This window comes from Epinephelus lanceolatus, chromosome 17, assembly GCF_041903045.1.
Source record: "Epinephelus lanceolatus isolate andai-2023 chromosome 17, ASM4190304v1, whole genome shotgun sequence".
Lineage (NCBI taxonomy): Eukaryota > Metazoa > Chordata > Actinopteri > Perciformes > Serranidae > Epinephelus > Epinephelus lanceolatus.
This window is the reverse complement of record NC_135750.1, coordinates 21,852,243-21,866,898: the sequence shown is the minus strand read 5'-3', so window position 1 is coordinate 21,866,898 and position 14,656 is coordinate 21,852,243. Positions and strand designations below refer to the sequence as shown.

The 14,656-nt window shown below is 42.4% G+C and overlaps 1 protein-coding gene across 1 annotated transcript; it reads right to left on the bottom strand.

Moving 5' to 3' along the window:
* Positions 1 to 6,361: 6,361 nt before the first annotated feature.
* On the bottom strand, positions 6,362 to 13,112 carry slc25a28 (solute carrier family 25 member 28). Its single transcript, XM_033613522.2, has 4 exons — positions 12,610 to 13,112; positions 9,780 to 10,008; positions 8,817 to 8,873; positions 6,362 to 8,353 (listed from the first exon to the last, which is right to left on the bottom strand). Exons 1-4 carry the CDS (start codon positions 12,952 to 12,954, stop codon positions 7,791 to 7,793), a joined length of 1,194 nt encoding a protein of 397 aa, XP_033469413.1. The 5' UTR covers positions 12,955 to 13,112; the 3' UTR covers positions 6,362 to 7,790.
* Between the last annotated feature and the right edge of the window lie 1,544 nt (positions 13,113 to 14,656).

Here is a 14,656-nt window from a genome sequence, read left to right as displayed (position 1 = left end):
CTGTGTTGTAATTAACATGGTTATCGTAGATTAGCTGGGCTAACCATTAGCTGTTAGCCGTTAGCGGTGTCTGTAATAATTCAATAAACGGTCCGTGAAAAAAATTTTTTTTCCAGCGGATGTCTTAGTTACAACATGATTGAGCTAACTGGAGTAGTTTCATGTCGTATCCGACAACGGGAGGCTTTTAACGGATGACGTCCTGATGTTAACTTTGCTGCTAGTGTTAGCTGTCCCTGTCAGCTGCAGCCACTGATGCTTTCTAGACATCGTGATTTCCCAAAACTGAATACCACACACAGCAACACAAAACTGCTTTGCTAGCTCAATCATGTTGTAACAGCTGGATGATTGATGCGTACATGTTGATTCGGGTGCTATCAGAGCCGATCCGCGCATCACTATGACTTAATAATCAACTCAGTCAATAAAAACAACCCGTCCTGTGTTAGGAGTGTATGTCGCTGACAGAAAGAAAGAAAGAAAGAAAGAAAGAAAGAAAGAAAGGAAAGGAGAAAAAAATAGAAAGGCAGCGTACATATTTATTTCTCACAGTTGCACACACGTTTGGCTGGCATGCAGAAGCACCGTCAGTGTGTCTGTGTGTCGAGGGTGCGAGCCCCAGCTTCAGCTGCTCAGGTAGAGAGACCATGTAGCCCGGTGTGTTTTTATGGAACAAAAGGATGTTTTTTCGCTGATTCGGTTCTGCAGGTTCTCTGCTGGTACACTGGAGACGGGGATCAAGCAGTTTGTCTCACTCAGGATAGATTGTGCTTTTTTGGTTCATAGTTTTTGATTAACGTGCGATTTATTCGCGTTTAGAGGGAATAAATTTCCGTTATAACGGAAACGTGGGCACAGTTATCTATATAAAATACACAGACTAACTAACTAACTAACTAACTGATTGACTGATTGTTTAATCATTTGTCTTTGCACTACAAGCCTTGTGAATAAAATCAGTATTAAATACAGGAAACATTTAAACATGTAAGAGCAGGAAAAGCACAGGTGTTACTAATGACATTACTGATGGCATAGCTCCAATGAAGTGTCCCACCCAACTCATATGAGGGCTGTGGACTTGGCACACTTAGCTGGAGAGCAGCCATTATCAACGTTGTTAATTACATCCGTGTTCTTCTTGCCATGACATGATGACATGCTAAAAGAACTAACGACGGCAGGAACAAACAGAAGTGGTGGCATCTGCAGAAAGGCAATGACTGTGTCATCTGCCAAGAGGAAGGACTTTTGTCTTAACAACACTTATTTCATGTACAAAGGGAACTTTACCAACACCAAATGGAACAACTGTGGGAAACACTACTTTGGTTTAAATGACAATGATCCTGGACAAAGGACTGAATAAACACCTGAAGCACCAGCACCAGCTGTCTTTGAATATCAGACCAAAACCTACCACAATATTGACTGAGAACACGTTAAAGTCAGTGAACAAGGCAACAACATCTGGGGTCTCATTTATAAAACAATGCTTAGGATCCATACTAAAAATATAAGTACAGACAAAAGCCAAAAAGTGGCGTGCGCTAAAAAAATTTGACAGTTTCCACAATCAGGCCTTCCACCTCACCATGGGTCAAAGTTTCTCCCATCACGTCCATTTGTACAGATCACAACTTTGGCGTGGGAAGTGGCGTACGTCTCTTTCAGGCCTCATTTTGGGCGTACAATGTTTATAAATGAGACCCCTGGTACCAAAGACTATCCTTGAACAGACATGAGGGATGAGATCTCCCCACATGCGTGACCACCTGTGATCACATGACCAAAATTCCATACACATGACCGCAGATCCCTTTGCTGATGAAGACTAACATGAGGCTGAAAACTCCAGAAAAGGGGTGATATGTGGACCTCTGAGTTGTGATTATTTTATCACACATAGGCCACTACTTGTCTACTTGACACCTTTGACAGAGGCACACATTTTTTGAATGTCCAGTGACAAGAAGCGTGATTTTTGTTTTCATACAGAGAAGAAAAGAGCAGAGAAGGCCAATATCACAGACTTCAAACTACTAAGAAGAATATTTTCTTGCCTCTGCATTTCACTCAGACCAGAAATGGATGAATATTATACAGTATGGTACATGCATGCTCTCCACATTATCACTCAAGTGCACACACTGCTATCCCAGATCTACTAATCTGATGGGCCCTCCCCAAAAAAAGGATTACTCCCAGATCATGAGACTTGCCAAATTAGGCCCTAACATGCATTCAGCAGCAGGTGAAACTGTCATAAACCCTGGGAGTACAAAATGACAGCTGAGATAAGTAGCCTAGGCTACAGACCAAACCAACAAAGCCAAAGCCAAACCAACCAGACCAAAACAAACTTTAATAAAACCACATACTTAATGTTTACGACCTCACATGAACTTGTACAAGCATATTATATTAGCTGCTCTAAAGGCAGAGGCAGAGCCAACAAACAGAGACAACCAACAGTCTCAAGAACACCGCATCATATTTATTATTAATAACCAAAACATTTATTGTCATTAAAAGCCACGGCGGGCGTTTACGAAGTATTTCATCTTACCTGGTGGGTGGCTTGTGGTGGAGATGCCGCCATTTTAGCAAGGTGCAGGCGGCCTGTGTTGAAGATGAAGATGGAGATGATTCAGTCCGGTGACAGTGAAGCCACGTTTGATCCGGTCTGTTGTTGAAAACAGTCTCTTCGTATTGCGAGATGTTTTTGGAAGTGACATTTCCTGATTTTATTTTGTTTCAGCTGCTCAGTGACATGACACCAGTAGCTCCTACGCCTTTTTATATTAGGCTACTTTTACCGCGTACAACAGCAGTTTCCTTGAATATATTGCTCTGGATATTTCCTTTGACATGTTCATTAAATAATTTAGTAGCTGCCATTTTTTACATAACCGCAAAGTCTAAATTTTCCCTCCTAAACACTGATAACCACAGCTGTTCAGCTGACAACACGGAGCTCATACTTCACACAAACAATTTCAAACTCGAAGGTCAGATGTTAGCCCCGCCCACACCGCTACTCCAGGCTTTTGATTGGCTAATTACATCTACTGACAACCAATCATGTTCACAATCCTTAAAGATACAGAAGGTATTGTATTGTACTTTTTTAAAATATAATTTTAAGGTACTTGTACTTCATTTTAGTATTTCCATTTTATGTCACTTTATACTCCACTACATTTTTTATAAGATTAGTTACTTTGCAGATTCATATTCTTGATACAAAATATAAATCAACTAATAAGGATATGGATTAAGGCAGTATGTTAACTCCACCCTCACCAGTTGCAACATTAAGTGATATAATGCATCAATAATTATTATCCAGTATTATGTCATTTTGAAATTGGCCCATTACCTAATTTGCTTGCACAAGGATATGCAAGATTGTCAACTGCTTGATGGCGTCCCTCTGCATCGTCTACATATGTCAGTTGGAATTATTTACTCTAAGAGCCTATCACAGTTACACCTGTCAAGTGCACCTCACAGGGCCTGTTGTGTCACGTCTCATGATCTGCAGGTAATATTGTTAAATCAAACAAATATTCAGTTTTGGTTTTTTTGGGGGGGTCAGCGATAGTATATATATATATATATATATATTTTTAAACACATTTTATTGCTTTTAAACATAGACAATACAAAATATAGAAACAAAACCCCCCACCCCGACCCGTCAGACAGCACATGCAAGTTACAGGTTTATACAGACAAATAAAAGGTGAAAGTAGTCATAATGACAATACAATAATAGTAATGACATACAATATAATAATAATAATGACATAATGAGCGATAGTGTTTTTGGGACAGCAGTGTGTGCACTTGATTGATGATTAGGAGAGTATGCATGTTTTATACTATATAGTATTCACTTCTACTTTTGGTGTTTTATGTAGGCTATATTTTAATGCCAATAGTTTTGAATGCAGGACTTTTAGTCATAACTTAGTAATTTTTACTTAAGTAAACAATCTGCTTGCACCATTGTGTGGGGACAAAATCCTTATTTTCCTGGCCACATGCCTGAGACACACACACACACACACACACACACACACACACGCACACACACACACACACACACACACACGTGTGCATGCTTACACAAACAGAGTGAGAAAGAGAGGGCTAAATGACCAGACTAAATAGTTTACTCCTCTCAGACTGCTGAGATCTGGAGCAGACAGGCTCAGTCCCAGTCTCTCCCACACACAGACACACAGACAGGGAAATACATGCAGAGATAGCACAGCAGACAAAATTTGAGTGACATATGACATCCAGTTTCTTTAGTTTCTGTATCACAGTAGTTCACAGTAGGTACTTAATACCTTTCCTTCTCATGTAAAGCCTGTCAGTCAGTCTCTCATGAGTTTCATTTGAGACACAGTAGACACGCTCTGGCTGGCTGAGTATCAGTAGAGGAAAGAGAGAGCCACACAAACACACCATTCTAACAGCGTATGACTGAGACAGGCCACACATACTGTACACATGCATGCATAGATAGTTGGAGAGAGACAGAGACGGTTCATTACCACTCCCTGTTTGAACAGGTGTCTCCCTGACAAGCATGGGTGTGAATATGTGTGTCTGTGTGTGTATAGAGGCTGAGGTGGTGGAGCTGTCACTCCTGACCACAATTTGTAGGAGTGTTGCACTTGCTTCTTTGGAACTGACGTGTCCACAGATTCTAACTGAAGGATTTTGGTGTTGTCTGTTTTATTTTTTCCCCGATAGAGCATAACGTGAACATGTCATGACTGTCTACAGTGACTGTATATGATTCACTATTATTCCAAGCCAGAGAGTTTGAAGGGGCAGTTCACCTCAAAATCCAAAATACATATTTTTCATCTTACATAGTGCTATTTATCAATCTAGATAGTTTTGGTGTGAGTTGCTGAGTGTTGGAGATATCAGCCGTAGAGATGTCTGCCTTCTCTCCAATGCAATGGAGTTACATGGCACTCGGCTTGGTGTTCAAAGCGCCAAAAAATACATTTAAAAAAACTCTTTCCAGAAATCATGAGTGTACTCCTACTGCACAATACCGCTGGAAGAAGAAGAAGGCAGACAGCTCTACAGCAGATATCTCCAACACTCTGCAACTCACACCAAAACAATCAAGACTTATAAATCTACAGATAAGAGAAAAAATATGTATTTTTGATTTTGGGTGAACTGTCCCTTTAAGAGCAGGCAAACCTTTTCATGATCTAAACAGCAATTTACCATGCAAATAATAATAATTGCTGGTTAATGAGTTTACAGTCTCTACCTGGTGCAATCACCTGACACTATTAAATGCAGTTGGTTTATATTAAACATAATTGCAGTCTTGTTATATAATGTAATTTTGTACACAGTTCAAAATAATAATTAAAAAACATTTGACATGCTTTTGTTCACATGTAAGATTAAATATTTTAGCATGTTATTCCAAACTTTATATCCTTCCAAAGATTATACTTTCAAACAGATGCATTTCTAACCGCACAGATTGCTCACATTCAGTGGGAATGCATGTTTCCAGGACCCTCTGCAGAAGTGTCAGTGAGCTCCACTGCTTCAAAATGAGAATTCCAGTGTCTCAAAGCTCCTCTTTCCACTGGAGAAAGATGAGCATGATCACAAGTCCTAAAGGCATAGAGGCCTGATAGCTCTAAATGTTATAGCAGAATGACAAGAAAGTAAAGGACTTTGTTTGAATTGTATTTTCAAAGCTATACACTATCAACATACTCTACATTTGTGCTAATATAGTTTTAAGGATTTTTATGTCAGGCTTGTTGCCTCTTCGTTGTCTTTTTAGCCACTAATATACATTTGCAACATCAAATCTACCTCTCAGGACCATACCAACAACAAATTTTGCTTTCTAAAGTCATCAAAGTTTACATGATCCCGCATCATTTGTTGAATTCCAAAGCTTCACCATCCCAGCTGTTTGTACGCACGCTGTGTGTCCGCAAGTTCAAATTGTGTTTTCAGTCTTGAGGGTCAAAGTTGAAATCTGCACCTGTGCTAAAGACTAAACAACTGTACCTGCGTCAAACTAAAAATAAATACCTGAAAACACAAACTCACCGTGTGTTTCTGGCAGTACAGATGTGACTTCGGGCATTGCCTCCTTTCCATCCATCCCATTCTTTGGTTTCTATTCACCAGCAAAACAAAGACTTAAGATCTTGTGTACACACCCAGATTATCATGACAATATGGACTTACTGTATTTGGAAGGACCGGTAAATAGGCAAGAACAGTCTAAGTCATCTTCACATAGCAAAGTATTCAGAAACATTTAAAGAAATCATAACAGCTCCCATCATTTACGAGCAGCGAGGAGAGCCCCGCTGCTCAGTCTTTATTCAACGAGTGCAATTCAGTGTCGGAAACAATCAGACATCAGTCGATGAGAATGACAGCTTCCATTTATGTGTACTCAATGGGCGTACAGATACATCTTGTGGGATACTGATCTCCTTCTGGGCAAGTACAACGTACACAACCTTTGCCATCAAGCATGGATATTAAAACTCAGTAGTTCACAAGCTGAAAACAGGCTGATAGCTACAGTTAATGCACAGATATGTCTTAATGCTGCCCTGGTCTGCTCTGCCAAACACCTACACAAGGCATTAATGGTGAGTATTTGGATGATCCGAGGGTGAATTAAACGCATGAACAGGTGAAAACAAAAGAGAATGTTTGAAGTAATGTATTTGCTGGAAATAAAATATAATTTAAGGAATCTAGATTATTAAAAATAAATTAAACACACTCTTCAGATACCCCAGAGAGACTGGATATTTGTATTTTCTGCTAAGAGAAAAAAATATAGAAGTCAGTAGCAAAAAAAAAGGGAAACCCAAATCTGGTCTATGGTCTTTTTGGTAACCAGTGAAACCATAAAATACTGCTGGACTCCATTTTAAATTACACAGTTTGACTAATCAGATGAAGTTAAAGTGCATCAAAGAGATGGACTTTAACTTTTGCTGTCAACTTTTACTTGCAATGTTGAAAGGGCTCCATTACATTTCGACAAAGGGTATCTGGGTACTGATTCATGCAGAAAATTAATGTGTGTAAGGGTCAGTTTGCTTTTGATTCCAAACAGCTGAGATACTTTTAAATTGGACCAAATCAATAAGAAATTTTGATAAGGAACTGAATGCCTGTCTAGCCAAAACTAGAGAGTGAATTTCTCTTGTCTATGGTTACTGTGGGATATATATATATTTTTTTTTAAAAAGTGTATTTAAATATTCAGACAGGGGGGTCAGATCAGGAGTCAGTTATAATTTCCATTCGCAAACCCAAGGATTGGATTAGTGAAAATAAAAATCTGGTCCTAGGACAGCAACGCTCATGGAACTAAGAGAGAGTTAACAAAGTAACACTACTGCCCTCTGCTGACTACCTTTCCGACTCAAAACGTGTGCGTTCGTGACATTTTTCCTCAGCTTAGACAAACGTAGTGGTCACTAGAATGGCTTAAAAAAAATCCTCAAAATTAACGTAAGTTCTATAACACTGTGAAGGGTGCTTTCTTCTAGAGGGGAGAAAAAACCTAACTCAAACCAAACCTAGTCTTGAAATAGTGTCGCTGAATTATAGCTATGAAGAGGTCTTCCTGATCTGCTATGTCTGTAAGGGATGGGACAATTGAGGGGTACTTTAGTCAGATTCTATGTGCGTATTGAGTTTAGCGTGTCCTCACTGGGAGGGCAGAACAATATTAGAGGAGATATCTAAATCTCAGCCTCCATGTGCTGTGTTCTCCTCTTGTCGTGCTGGTGCTTGGTGAGTCCATATTTAAAGAACTCATAGACCGACCAGCTGATGGCTGTAGAGGGCATCTGGTAGATGACCCTCGCCTGGACTCCCTTGAAGAAGCCCTTCAGGCCGCCCAGCCTGTAAACTGTCCGGAAGGCGTGGGCCAGGCCTGTGATGTGTCTGTGGGCTCCTTGGCCTTGGCCTTGGCCAGAAGGCAGGGAGCTGAGGGCTAGAGACTCCTGGGTGTTGAGCAGGGTCTTGCAGACGTCCAGAGGCGTGGTGGCTGCAGCCGCAATGGCTCCGGCCAAAGCTCCAGACAACATGTGGGACGAGGGATTGTACTGTCTGTGGGGGTTGAGCAGCTCCTGGAGGTACTCATAGGTCATGAAGTGGAGCGCCTGGAAGGGCACGTTCATGGTGAGCTGGGTGGTGTAGCTGCGGTAAAATGCAGCAGTGCCCTCGTTATGCCACACGGCGCGTACACAGTCCATCACGCCGCGGTAGGGCGAGTTATACATCTGCATGCGCTGCTTCACAACTGAGGAAACATGGGTGGACGTATCGATGGAGTAGACAGCCAAAGAAGTCAAAGGTCCGCGTGCAAAGATGGCAAAGACAGGAAAGAAAAAAAGGAATTGTGAGCTATTACTTACTGTAAATCTGTTCTTAAAGCACACAAAGTTTCAATAAACACACAAGGATGTAGTGTGTCACTTTAATAGGGTTTGCTCAGACAGCTGCATCCCATCCAACAGCTGCACACGAGGACTCTGACCAGTGTCCTTCTACTAACATGTCCGGGCAGGTGGACTGGAGGCAGCTGTGGAAGTCAGTCTGTGAGACAGGGTTAAGGCCAACATGTGAGGATGGTTGGCCCAGGCGTGGCACCTGTATGTTTCTTCACTGAAGTATCTACATGGCAAACTTTTGTTTTGAGAACATAAATGTCTTAATCCTGTGGTTAAAGGCAAAAGGAAATGCAAAGTAAGATGTTTCCTTACCTTCAGCTGGGTTCATGACTGCATCGTGAAGCAGAGTGGCCACACACCCAGCTGTTCCTAAAACAAATACACCTTGGAAATTACTACACATTGACAAAATCATAAAGAAAACAGAAGGAAAGCAGAGGAGACGACAGCAAAGAGGCATAGCAATGAGAGGGAAAAATCATTTTCATTTGCAACTGTAAGAATCCTTTTTGATCATGTCTCAGCCTTCACTGCCTGATCCTAAAAGCTGCAGATGTCATGCTCAAAACAATACATATCGTCATAGCAGAATTGGTGCATATTCAGCAAACTGCACAGGTTTACACTAGAGATCACCACTGACTGAATTCAGGCAGCCAAACCTGAGCAAATAGAGACACCTAGTGGACAAAGCAGTCCATTGCTCTTCTGAGAAATTCAAACTGAAACTCAAAAGCTTAAAAAGACAGGACAAAGAGAGGAGAGAGAGCAGAGGAGATGGGAGAAAGAAGACTTACCCAGCCTCCCACTAAACTGGAAAAGAGGGAAGAAAGAGAGAGTAGGGAGAATAGGGAATAAGGCAATGGTTGACATTCAGAGTAAGGCTTTCAAATTGAGTCTATAGGTTAAATCTGTTTCTATTTTGTAGCCAGACAAACTGTTAAACTTTCCTAGAAGCCAGCGACAGATCAACAGCTGACCTTGGGACTTCCCTACAGCCTACTAGTGTAGCTATGAGAAGGCCCAATCCCATTTGATGGCCTGCTGAGGATTTTTAGGAACTGGTCAGGCCATGTCTGCGCTAAACATGGACCGGGCTGAGTCAGCAGCTTCATAGAGCTCACACTGATGGTGCTTGGCATTAGGGTTGGAGTTGGACAAGTCCTTCGTATCAATCTATCTTATCATGATCTCAAAGTTAAGGTAGCCATACATGATGTGTACATCTACGGTACATGCCACTGTGAATGTGTGTATGTGCATGTTTTATGGTACCATTAGCCAAATGACTGTTAGCCCCTGGGTGAATGACATCACTTAGAGTCTTTTTGAGTTTCTCATAGCTGGCAAAATACAGGGCATGGGCAGGTCCCGCCCCAACCGCTGTCGCATTCAGCCCCCTCATCGGCCGCCAGACTCCCTCCGTGGCTACAATTCGGCGAAGAGCGTCCATGACGTTCCTGTAACGGGCTGCAGGGTCGGGCTGGAGGCTCTGCATGCGTGTCTGGAAAAGACAGAAAGGTAGAATGCAGCAAAGTTTGAAGTCAACAGTGTGTGCTCCCTCCCCACCCACAGGGGGTAGGTACTAAGTTTGGTAATATCTTAAACATAGGTGTAAGTTTCAGGGAGGGAGCAGGGGACACGTCATCCTCAATATTTAGAACTTGTGCGTTTGTGCCCTCACCCAATAAAACATGAAAGCAGCAAAGGGCTTTTATTTTGACAAAATTAAAGATATTTACACCATATTTTGATGCATAAAAGGTGAAAATCAGCACAGAAAGATTCCCCAGAATGCAGGAAATTGAGTGTTTGATGCTCAAAAATGTTTCATGTTTGATATGTGTGCCCCCTCATGTTAAAAAAACAAGACCTACACCTGTGACCTTAAACAAATTAGACCAGGTGTTAATATAAAAATAGCATGTAATGCATAATTTGATCTTACGATCTGCAAAGAATAATAAGAGTTCTGAATAGACTGCAGTGTGAAGAAGGGGTCAAATGAGGGAAATGAGGTTTTCGACATTGTGTGTTGTGTACATGCATAACTGAATAGAAGGAAGTACGGCGTTATGAGCTCCAAGGTCACAAGGGGACATAAGCTGACTTCCTGTAAGCCTCTTTTCCCCACTGACCCTGAAGCACACCTTTCGCTCTTCCTCTGAACACACACACATGCACACTGAGATAAGTAACACTATAGAAACATTCTCCAAAGGAAGTGCCGGGGATCCATGTTCAGTCACCTGCTATTTGGCATGAGAGAGGGTTGCCTGGGGTCGCACTGGATGAGTGCGTCTGCTCTGAGGAACGAGCAGCAGCATAATCTCTGAATACCAAACTTCCAGCTGAATGGACAAACTTACACCCCACTGTGTGTGTGCATGTAGTGCTCTAGCTTAGCATAAACATGGCCTCATGTCTCTATATACTACAGCTGTGGAATGCAGGGCCCAAAGAGAGGCAGCTAATAGTGGTACAAGAATATGCATCAGGTTACTTCATGCAGATCTCTTTGCACAATAGTAAAAAGAGACTGCAATTTAAATACTCACTTCCTTCGTACAACCGCAGGCATGAATGTCTTGTGAATGGAACAGGTATGAGGAGAGTTTACTTAACTATGGTATGTTTGCACATGGAGAAAGCAATGACCTTTGTGCTGAATGCAAACACTACATCCTCCCTTCTTTAAAGCACACAATGAGGGCTTCTTGATTTCTATCAATTCATTTGAAATTCCAGTCGTGTGCGCTGTGCAGTGTACACTCTGGCAGATGTACAAATGCAACATGCTCTTTTAAATCCACAACTAATTACTGGGACTTAAGATACATTCAGGCAAATGACAGGCTATTCTAAACTATAATTAAACAACAATCTCTTAAGTGAGAAGCTTATCGTGCAGGAGGAAGAGTCTTTATTTAAAGTAGGGGGAATCCTCTGAATAAAAAAAGGAAATCGTTGGATGCAGCTCAAATTTTGCTCAGTTTCCTGTGTAAATGTGCAGCAGGCTTCATTTTGCTGAGTCACTATGCCCCTAATCTTCCACGATTTGAGATGCAATAGCAGTGTGGTGTAGCAGACAGTGTGTACTAGCGGAGGCTCTGTAAACATTACTTTTGTTCAAGCTCAGGGTTGGACAGGATGTGACGGAGATGGACTACAGGTGGAAGAGACATGAATGAAGCATGTCAGCTTTTCAGTCTGACATGGACAGCTGACTATGAGCTCGCTGCTGTTTGTCTCATCTCTCTGACCCTGTGCCAGTGTCATAACACGCTCACTGCAGCGTGGCTCCATCTTGCTGACCTCTTGGGGCAACAGGTCATACCTCTCTAGCCATGTTAAAAAGTAATGTGTAACAAATAAGACCACATGATAAGAACTGTAGCAATGAAGTGGCATGACTCACATGTGATCAACAGAACTTTGTAAAGAATTAGTTAGGGTGTGTGAGGACCAAACTGTGTTAGGAGAGAAGCAACAGATGCTCTACTGTGACCTGGAGGGGCCAAATGGTCTCAAACTGCAGTGTAATTAATGTCTGTGTGTCTTGCAATAACAGTGGCAGACAGTGTTTAAGTTACTAAAAACAACATTCAACCAGCAGCTTTTTTTGTGCAGAGAGTGTGTAGCTTTGGTCTCCAGGAAGCTGGTATTAAGTTGCTCCTCTCATTAGCTAACCCTATATGAAGTGGCTAAGTTGCTAATATAAGTTATAACACACCCATCACCTACGTACTGTTATTTCCGTTGTGGCTTTGGCAGCAGATTGGTTTGATGATGTTTTTGTAGTTTTACGCAATGTGACCAAATGGACTCCACTGTTTGACCCTGCTAACGGTTATCATAACTAGCCAGCAGCTAACGTCACTGGCGGTTAGTTTATATTAGCATGCTAACAGGTTAGCTAGCAGGGGATGTGCAATGCTACTGAGCCGACTGACCTTGTCCTCACAGCCGCCAGCACTGCAGTGTGTTTAGGTTAGCGAGCTAATGCTAACAAACATGTTGACTATAAGAATAGCACACACAATACAAACCAGGCTCATTAAAGAAAAAGTCTGTGGTCAGCTGGTTAGCCGCTGAGCTATGCTACCTTGACACAGTCGATGGGGAACATGAGGCAGTGCTCCATGATCCCGGCCACAGCTCCAGCCAACATGTGGGTGCTAGTGGAGGCTCCCTGTGGCAAACCCTCATAGTCTGGTTCAGAGTCCTCTGTCTGTGCATCCTGTGCAGTGCGGATAAAGTCAACAGTCTGTAGCTCCGTTTCCCCTCCGATCCGGGGTGTCAGGCTCCCCACGATACTTTCCGAAACTCCCCAGAATCTGCCCCCCAGCCATCGAACTTCTGCCCCGGCAGATGCACCAGCAACCCCGGGATCATTGCCTGTGCTCTCCGCTGTCATCCGACGCCTCCTCACAAATCCATCAGCTTCCATGAGAAACCAGGTTAAATGCTGAGTGTTTGGGCGCGCAGTCAGGAGCGTCTTGTGGCTGAATTCAGTCCCTAAAGTTTTACATTCCCGGGGGCTGGTTTCACAGCTCCCTGCCTCTTACACCATCCCCTCCACGCCGTTATGCTTCCCAGCCAGGGGCGAGCAAGGGAGGCCGTGGCGGACAAATACACAGCGAGCACCACCACAGGCCGCGATGAGGAAATGATCTGATTTGTTGCTATGGCCGAGTCCTACTCAGGCTATTGGCTGATACCCATGCCACTCGTGAATGCATGTTGGCAGGGAGTTCAAACCTGTCATGTGCATGGGCTGCATCTGTGAAAGCTATCACACGGGTCACTGCAGGTCAGCTGCAACCAAGAGCAGAGGCCAACACTTCTTGCATACATTCAATATCAGTTTAATCTGCTCACACTTGACCTGTCACTTGGTACTGCTTTTTTAGTCCATTCGCAGTGTTGTGAATCTTTTACCAGTTGCATATGTCCAAATCTTGCATTAAATGGCGACTAGAGAAACCCAAACTGAACACATCAGCATGTTTAACTTACTATTTAGTTTTGTGAGTGCCCACACAAAGCTGTTTGATACATATTATTTATACATTGTTGTTCTTTGCCAATTTGAAAAGTCACAGCCTCTCAATCTGTTGTGTAATCCATTAATTATTCAACTGATTTATGTTTAGATAGTCAGCTATGGGCAAAATCAAGCTACGTCAACAGTTAAATAACAGCTGTGTTGGTCTTTTATGTAAATTCCTGCCTGTGATTCAGCCCACTCATTTTCACACCAATTATCTCCCTCATTCTGCTTTTCTTGATCACTGATACACAAAGTATTTCAACTGCTTAGCTTATTTGTTTATTTTGGCACCACAAAACTTCATATGTGCAGTATGCATAGGTGTAGAATGTGCATTTCAATCAGGAGAGACAGAAGAATGACGTACAGATCATATTTGATATGAAATATGAGTGTGCAGATTAACAGATGATTTGTGCTGATTAAGATTTAACAGAAGTCTTTGGTGCTTGGACACCAGAGGGAGATATTTTGTGTTTGAGGGACATGTGAGCAGCAGCAGGACAAATCTCCCCATGGAGTCTGGACACTGGTGGTGGTGGTGGTGGTGGCTGATGACTCTGAGGCTGCTGACTGCTGAGGCCAATGAGGCTGATGGATCCATAAAGACCAGGTTGTGATGGGGAGGTGAAGGGCGAAGAACCATATTTACAATGACGACCAGTAAGATGATAGGCTGACAGAGAAGGTGTGACACTGTGCTGTTGGCTGATTGTGAATCGGCTGAAAGCAGCTGATGACTCAGTTGACAGACTCAGACGATGACAGCTAGACATAGTGAATGAGCACGTGCTAAGAGTGAATGGCAAGGTGTAAAGGAAAACTTACAGCACGAGCATGAAAAGTATTGTCTTCCTGACTGAACTTTTACTAGAGGTTCATCTCCCCACTCCAAAGACAAAACAATAGCAGTGGACTTTTAATTTGAATTAAACTGATACAAAAGGGCAAAAATAGAGTGCTGCAGCCGGGATCATGTTTTTTCATAGGCTTATCCCAGATGTTAGCATCGCCCTGGTTTCCTTCGCAAAAAGCTGATTGGACTTTTTCATTGGATTTTGGATTACTGCAGGAAATAAGTGGCAAACAAAAGTTTATG